This window comes from Lipotes vexillifer, unplaced genomic scaffold (assembly GCF_000442215.2).
Source record: "Lipotes vexillifer unplaced genomic scaffold, Lipotes_vexillifer_v1.1 scaffold238, whole genome shotgun sequence".
Taxonomy (NCBI): Eukaryota; Metazoa; Chordata; class Mammalia; order Artiodactyla; family Lipotidae; genus Lipotes; species Lipotes vexillifer.
The window spans coordinates 1,622,717-1,631,112 of NW_006785665.1; the positions used below are offsets into that span (position 1 = coordinate 1,622,717).

The 8,396-nt window shown below is 57.6% G+C and overlaps 1 protein-coding gene across 2 annotated transcripts in view; it reads right to left on the minus strand.

Annotated features, from left to right (window-relative positions):
• Window positions 1–6,745: 6,745 nt before the first annotated feature.
• LOC103076996 (ammonium transporter Rh type B) overlaps window positions 6,746–8,396 on the minus strand; it is a 38,226-nt gene continuing 36,575 nt past the window's right edge. Inside the window, exons 9-10 of one of the 2 annotated variants that reach the window (XM_007457890.1) lie at window positions 7,347–7,420; window positions 6,746–7,146 (exon numbers count right to left, since the gene is read on the minus strand). In XM_007457890.1, the coding sequence (XP_007457952.1) occupies window positions 7,078–7,146; window positions 7,347–7,420 (143 nt within the window). In that variant the 3' untranslated portion in view covers window positions 6,746–7,077. The remainder of the gene's footprint in view (window positions 7,147–7,346; window positions 7,421–8,396) is intronic. The other variant, XM_007457891.1, reaches the window with a different exon arrangement.

Here is an 8,396-nt window from a genome sequence, read left to right on the forward strand (position 1 = left end):
AGTAAAATCCGCGTGGAGAAGAATGGGGAAGAGCAGGTGTGTGGGGGAGGGTCCCTTCCCAAGCTCTCCTGAGCCGCCTTGGGCCGCCTTTCCGGACATGGGCGGGGAGGGAGGGGTGCAGCGGCCAGGCTGGGCCGGAGGGGAAGCCCAGACAGGCCTGCTGAGAGCGGACCGGCTCCCTTGGAAGGCCCCTGAGAGGCCCAGCCCTGCATGCCAGGCCACATACACCTCCTCCGAGTCCTGGCTGACTGGGTCCAACCGAGGCAAAATGGGCCAGAGGCTCCATGCCACACATCCTGCTCTGGAAGCCCGAGGCTGGAGGTCAGAGAGGAGGGAGCGGGGCGGGAAGGCTGAATCAACAAAGCCTTTTACTGTTTGCAGTAAGCAACATACAGCCGCTGTCCTTGAGCAACGCATGGTCCAGTGGGGGTGAGCAGGTAAAAATGAATAGCTCGTTACAACACACCGTGAGGCTGGCTGAAGTGTGAAAGGGGGTGAGGGGGTCTACAGAGGAGGCAGACCTCAGCCAGTCTGGAGGGATTTGGGACAGTGCCCTGGAACGGTGATTTATTTATGAGAGGATCCCTAAGGCCTGGCACCTGGTAGGTACTCAGCAACTGTGAGGTAAATGCTCCACTCGGATGCATCACCCCCTTTTATATGGAGTGTCTCACTGAAATGGTCCCCCTCACCTGGCTCAAGGCAAAGCCGGTATTTGGGTTGCTGGAGAGCAGAGGGGCACGTTAGGGGATGGCCCAAGCTCTCCCTAGAGTCTTCATGAGCTCCATCCTGACGCAGCCCTGAACATTCTGGGGAAGAAAGATACTGGCAGCACGTGGCTCACACAGTGCCCGCCCCCCCCAGCCAACACACACACTCGCGGTTCCAGTTTGAGGGCACCCTGGAGTGAAGGCGGCCCCTCCATTTCTCTGGAAGGCTCAGCTAAACCCCCTCCGAACTTCTGTACCCACCAACCCTTGCCTCGAAGACCTGAAGCCTGGTGGGGCAAAATGGAGGCAGGTGGGAGCCATCCGGAGCCAGCACCTCGCCAGCGGTGCGGGTGATAGATGCTGGCGGCTACAGCCCTCTGCAGCATTAATAACCACGTTTACAAATGGTCTTAATTAGCAGCTGCCAACAAGAAGCCCGGTACTAATTCCACCAATAATCGAGGCTTGCGGGGTGCGGACAGGAATGCGAGTGAGGGGATGGATGGCTTGCAGACCCTGTGCATAGCTTGCAGATACCGTGCAGCTGTAGGGTCCAGCTACAGCTGAGGCCAGCTGAGTGGCTGGAGGGCTGGGAAGAAGGGGGACACTGCCCCCACCGGCTCCCACACCAGGGTTCCTTGACCCCCCACGGCGTAGCCTCCTCAGATGGTCTTGGGATAAAATGAAGCGTGAGGAATTGCAGGGAGGAGGGGAGATCTCTGTCTGCGCCGTCAGAGCCAGAACCCAGACAGCAGCCTGTGGGATGAAGGCGAGCATGTAAAAGCCCAAGTGAAATGAGCTAGAAGGGGATTGGGAACAAGCCCCACAGTGTCCTGGAGCCACATTCCTTGCTCTGGGGAGACGGAGATGGATGGTGCTGAGCTGGGAAGGAGGGGACACTAGGGTTGGGGGGGGCAGCTTCTCCAGCTGAGGGCTCCCCTGCCAAGACGAGCAGGGTGGGAAAAGCGAACTTAAGAATCCAGTCGATGCCCCAGCACAACAAAGCCCACTTCCTCTCTCAGCCTCAGAGCCAAGATGGGTCTGCTTGGGTCCTGCCCAGGGACCTTCCAGAGACCATCCGGAGCAGGCCCAGAGAGCTCCAGAAATCCAGGCCAAAGAGAGAGAGGGCCCCCTTCAGAGCAGGTATCTCTGGTCCAACCTCTTCTGGGGACCACCTGCAGATGTCCTGGAAGAGAAGAGGGAGGGTCATGGGAGCAAGGATGTGTTCTGGGGCTCAGGCGGGTGGAGCCTCTAGCCATGTGTGGAGACGTGCGGGGACCTGGGTTTGGCTTCTTTCAGATGTGGCTTTTGGAGTCCCCGGAGGGGTTTCCATGAGGCTGGGCAGCCCCAGGTCAGAATGTTTTGGAGGGTTCCAGGTTGGAGCAGAGACCCATTGAGGAGTTGGAGGAGGGCCCACTTCCAAAGGTGGGGAGTGGGGGTGGACAGAACTCTGGCTGCTTCCCTGGCACCATAAAATGCCTCAGCTCTCAGCCCACATCCCCTGACCCCAACTTTCCTCTTATCTGTCTCCCAAATGCTATCCCAGGAGGCCAGGCTCCACTGCCCGCACTGCACCTCCACCTCCCCAGAATGGAGTTGCCATGCATGTTGTACCTGGATCTCGTCACAGAGGCCAGGAGGACAGAAGGAAGTGCTTCGTCTTAGTGAAAGCCTGGGCCAAACCAGAAATGAACAGGCCTCTGAGGCAGCACTAGAAGCCCTGCTTCCTGGAAGACTGCCTGCCCTACCAGCATCTTCTCCCTCCTCTCCCCATTCAACTCCCTCCTGCCTTACTGGAACTGAAAACCTGGACTTCCTGGGACAGTTCTCCTTTTGACGTTGCCCCGATTGATTTTGTCCTGAAAACCTTATGAGTCTCAGAAGCATCATTGTTTCAAGGGCCCAGGTACCATCTCTGAAAAAGCTCCCACCTGAGTGGCATCAGCCCTTGATTATGAGCCTGTGTGGGAGTTTAGGAAAGGTGGAATCAGGTCCTGCACCTCGCAGAGCCAAAAGCCCAGTTACTAGAGCTCAGCCTGTAAGCACCCGAGAGCAGAGGCCAAGTTCCCAGCTAGAATGGACTCTGCTTCCAGCATAGAGTCCCTTGCCTACTATCCAGTGTTGGGCCGATACCATCTGTTAGATGGGCACAAGCTCCTGGGCTGGGGTTAGAGGGATGCACGTTTCACTTGTGGGAGGGGACTTTCTGTGGCAAACCACTCCCCCGCACCTCTGCATCACTGGAGAAGTTTCTTTCAGTCCTGCATGGCTAGGGTTTCTCCCAGTAAACGGTGGGGCTTCTTAACTGGTGGTGGCAGCAGAAGGAAGCAGGAAGGAGGCCTGGACTGGGCCTGGGGCTCATGAGTCACAGAGAGTCCCTCGGGGGCATCTCTGTCCAGTAACCTGCTTTGGGGAAACTGTGAGTATTTCCCTCAAGGTTCTGGAAGGGAACTGGATCCAGACACACCTCTGGTCAATGTAATGTGAAAAAATGGATGGAGATGGAGAGGGCAGTTAACAGGTAGGGAGGATGGGAAGAGCATCACCTATAGGCTAGGTTTAATCTCCAAGAGACGAGGCTCAGAAATGAACTGATTTGTGTGAGTGGGGTGCCAAGTTGGGGGCCCACCAAGGTCTGACCCCAAAGTCAAGGCTCTCTGGGGAGAGGAGTAGGTATGCAGGGGACAGGTGACCACCCCTCCTTGGCCCCAAGGCCTGGTTTGGGTCGCCTTCATCCTTCCTCCCCGGGCTGGCGAACTCCGATCGGCGATCAGACGGCGGCACGGAGACAATAGCGCTCTGTCCCGGGCGGGCGCTCCGGGAAGACAGCTCATCCCTATGCAGGGACGGCCTCCCCCACCCGGGCCTGGCCGCCAGCCCCTTTCAGGCGGTGGAAGCCGGGGCGGCGGCAGAGGGGGATTCTCACAGGCCGTTGGACATTTGCATAGCCCGCTCGCCCGCCCGGAGACATTGGCCCGCATTGTTCCCGGGCGGCGGCGGCAGCGCCGGCGGGCGCACGGGCCGGGGCGCGCGGGGCGGCGCGGAGGACCCGGCTGGGAGCGGGCGGGAGGACCAGACAAAGGAGACGGGGCGCGCAGAGCCGGGCGGGGGAGATCGTGACGGTGGGAGAGAAATATTGGGGTGAGGTGGGGCGGGGGACGCGGCTGCCGAGTTAGTCTGTCCCGGGACCGCCACCGACCCCCACTTCGGACACCCACGCCGTGTCTAATTCCTCCCTGAGCTGGGGCCACCATGCGCCGTGATTTGAATCCCAATAACGGAGCATCTCAGGCCTTCCCCAGGCTATGCAGGTTCAGGGCGCCAGGTCCTCCAGAGGTCAGAGGAGCAGCTCCTAGCTCCTGGCCCGGCCCAGGGGGCTCTGGCCACACAGGCACAGAAGCACCCTGAGGCGCATGGGGAACCTTGGACCTCCCAGCCAGATGTCTGGGCAGGAAGCTCTGTTGTCGCCCACACATACTTGTGCCAAGCCCTTACAGCTCCACCTCCAGAAACCCTTTCCTAATGCCTCTGGCTCTGCTGGCTTGACACTGACCCCAGCGCAGCCAATCTTCCCCATCAGTGGGGCCCTGGGAGGTGAGCAGCGGCCCAGTGTCCTCATCCATCATTGTCCCCAGAGCTCAGGCACTGGGGCTGGACAGACGGAGTTCATGAGTGGGCAAGTGTCTGATTGTCCTGCATTGAGAGTGATAATGGCGGTGATCAGAGGGGCTGTCCCTGAGGGGCAGAGGCCTCATTGTCCTGAAGGGGTGAGGAAGGAGCTCCCTTTGCCCCTGTCCCCGCCATCTCCTTGACCTGTTCATTGTCACCCTGTCAACCCAGCCTGAATGGATGGGCCACCGTGTGGGGAACCAATGGTGCTGAGCCAGGGGCTACAGGAAAGATGGGGGAGGGGCTCAGTCTTGGTGAAGCAGAGAGGCTCCAAGGATACCTGTCTTCCCTGCCCTCTGAGCTCCCTGCCTGAAAGCAGTAATGGGACGATCACCCCCAGACCCAAACCAGTAATGATGGCTCAGTCCATCATTTGGACCGAACAATCTATGGACTGCCCACCAGGGTGCTAGGCACTACAGGAAAAGCTGGGGGAGGGAGAGGAGGAAATGCAGAGGGAAAAACCAAGGGCCTGGTTTAGGAGAGTTCAGTCCAGGACAGAGTCCCCTGAGCCATGAAGCCAGGGTGCTGGATCTTGTAGTAGAGCTCAGCAGCGTCTCCCAGGCCATGAGAGGCTCTATGGGGGTGATGGAGCCTGAACTATCTGGTTAGGGGATATTCAGGGCCATCTCTTGTCGGGCAGCCATCACCCTTTCTCAGGGATCTCTTGGTGGGCCACCCTAGGAACTGTAGCCTTTCCTCCCTTAGATGCTGGCTGGGTAATTGCCCTCTCCCAGGGAGGGTTCAGTTGTCACTTCTCCAGGAAGCCTCCCTGGATTGAGATGGTAGCAATGACCAGCCTAGGCTAGAGCAGCCCCTTTCTGTCAAGCCTGGAGGAGATTTGGTTGTGGTCAAGAAAGAACCAGAGTAGAAGGAAAGGATCAAGTGGGAAAATGTTGGTGGTATGCGTAGTAAATGAATACTCGTAGCCTTTCCCACCCAGGAAAAGCAAGGGCAGGGAGGGTCTTATCCTTAAGTCTCTCCTTCCTATAAGTCTTTCAGATCTCTGTTTGAGGGCTGCTCAGGGAGCTCAGGGGCAGAACAGGTCAGCTGGCTGTACCTGGATCCATGCAGACAGAGGCAGAGCGATGGCTCTGCAGGGTGAAATGGGGGATGGGCCTCTGCTTGCCCGGACTCCCTCCCAGCAGGGGCTGACAGGACAGGGTACCTTTTTGCAATCTCAGCAGTCATCCTGACTCAGCACAAGGATCTCCCTCCAACATACTTACCCCAGCCAGCAATGGTCAGGGGAGGCTGTGGAGGGAGGGGAGCTCAAGGGGAGGGTTATACCAAATATATTTGGGCCACATGGGCAGGGGTGGTTCCCATGGGGCACTTCTCTCTCAATCGCTCTCCTTGTTCCTCAGCTTTTCCTCAACTCTGTGCTTGACCTCTTTCCCCAGCCAGACTCAGTCCCTTCAGCTACCGTGAGGATGGAGCCTCGTGGCGGCACCTTTTGCCCCTGTCCCAGAACTAGGCCTCAGCAATCCCTCCTTGGGTTCCTAGGTGTGCATGGGTTTTGGTTTTGAGGAAGAGGTCTCTAGTCATGCTCACTCCTGCCAGAAGAGTGGGGAAGAGCAGGAGAGGGTAGAAGGGGGGGTCCCAGTACTTTGGGGCTGGGAAAGGAGCTCTGGTCTACTGGGAGGATGGATTCTCTGTTGAATGAGAGATCTGGAATGACATGTGGTAGGGACTGGGAGCTCAGAAAAGTCTTGTGGCATGAATAGTGAGGACCAGAGCTGAAGCAGACAGGGATGCCGTTAGGCTGTAGGAAGGACTTCCCATTCTTGGTAGAGGATGGAGGGGCAAGAAAGGCCGCGTCTTCCTCTGCTGGGTCTGGAGCGCCCTCTGGTGGTCAGATGGCTTCAGGCTGACGGAAGCCCCATTCTCTGCAGCAACTCATTTGCCCTTCCTAGTCCCCACTCCTCAGACTCGGGACAGGGACATAAGTTGGTGCCTGGGGGCTGGCTGCTTCCAGCTTCTGAGGCGTTAGTGGCAAAGAACTCCTTATGCCCCTCTTAGTCCCAGCAGGGGCCCTTTTCCTACTCTGTTCAGAGGCCACCCAAGTTGAGGGTCAGAGTGGCAGCCATTCTGGAATAGCAAGAGCTCTCCAGGAGCCTGAGCTGTCTGTCCCATGACGAACACACACTTGCTGGAGGAGAATGAGCTCCCTGTCTCTGGATGCAGGTAAGCCCAGTCTGGGCATCCACCTAGCAGAACACGGCATCCTAGGGGGAATTCCATGGACCCAGGGAGGCAGGATATTGTCACCACTAAGGTCCTTTCTCACCCGAGGTTCCAACATTGTGAGTTAGATCGTAGGAGGAGCCCCCCAAATCCCAAGTGCACAAAAAAAGGAGTGAGAGTCCTCGGTGACCGTGGTATTTATCACCCTCAGAGAGCCAGGCCCTGGCTCAGGCTTCACTGTAACGGAGTGATGCTGGTCCAGTGAATCAGCAGTCACTTGGGTGCCTCACTTGCAGGGCGTGGGGTGGTGGGGTGGGGCTGTGTGAGGCTCTCCCCTCACCACACTAGTTGCAGCCCCTCCCCCAATGCTGCCTATGGTAAGGAGGCTCCTTCCGGCTCCTGTCTTCTTTCTTGCAGCAGAAGTGATGGGAACTAGAAAAGAAAAGCTTCCCAACGGCAGCCAGCCATCGTATTCTAAAAGCAGAGCGTCCTTTCAAGGCCTGGAAGCAAGTTAGGCCCGAGTCTCCAGTTCCTCTGCCCTCAGAGGTCCCTGGGCTAAATCCTCATGCTCCCCAGGCACCTGGAGGGCAAGGATAGAGGAGCAAGGTGAAGGGGCAGCTCCAGGGGGCTGGAGACCACAGCTCAGGGGGGGGACCGCAGAGGAGAAGGAGCAAGCGAGGAAGGAAAGAGGCGGGTTGGATCAGAGGAGGTGCGGCAGGGAAGGGAAGGTTGGAGGGTGAGAGAGCCCTATGGGCCTGAGGGGCTGCAGCCACATCTCACCTCCCAGTAAACCTGGTCCTCGTAGCACTGGGAGTCTGGCGGGGAGTCCAAGAAGGGCAGCCTCAGCAGGAGCCCTGGTGGCAGTAGGGGATCATGTGTGAGGCTTTTTGCCACCCCCATAGGGGAGACTGCCACTCAACACCACCAGGCACAGAGGAGCCAAGAGGCATGAGGTCAACGTGATGCCTGGCACAGGCAAATCACAGCGGTATTTATCGAGCACCAACTTTTGCTAGGCCCTATGCAAAGTGCTTGACAAGCATTGCCCTCCTTAAGCAACCACAGCAACCCTGCAAGGTGAATATGATCCCTCTGTTACAGAGAAGGGGGTCAAGGCTTAAAGAAGTTAAATAACTTATTCAAGTTGGCACAGTTGGGAATGGACCAAATAGTGAGTCTGTCATGAACCACAGCTCATAAGCCTTCTGTGGCCGCCTATCCAGGAGGGGTGCAGAAAGTGTTTATTGAGTAAGTAAGTAATTAAATGAATGAATGAGCTGAACCTTGTTTGAGAATGAAAATCTCAGGGTGGGAGCAGGAGGGTGGGGATACTCAATCAGACGTTTTATTCTGAAGGCCAAAAGGACTAAGGCCAGATATCAGGAAGGACTGCCTGACCTGGCGTCAGTGGGCAGGCTGCCTCTGTGGAAGGTTTTTGTGCTGCAGCCTAGTGATGAGGCAGGCAGGGCTCTTCCCTCCCTGCCCCTGCCTACACGCTTCAGGGCCTTAGCCTGAGGTTTGGCTGCCCTCTAGTGGGCAGAGGGAGCAGCACAGGGAAGCCACAGAGAGGAGGGATCTGTCAGTCCCTAGCAAGCTTCCCACCTTCCCTTGGCATTGGAAGGGAGCAAGTACCCACTTTGTCCTACTTATCTGGAGGAAGTTACCCCTTAAATGTACAACCCCACCCTGCACCTGGCACAAAGTAGGCGCTCAACAGATACCTGTGAGTAAATGAATGGTAGGGGGATGGGATGCAATATCCCTTCCTCCAGAGAAACCCCCTCCTCTGTCTTCTGCCCTCCCTGGAGCTCCTGCCAACGCCCATTCCCC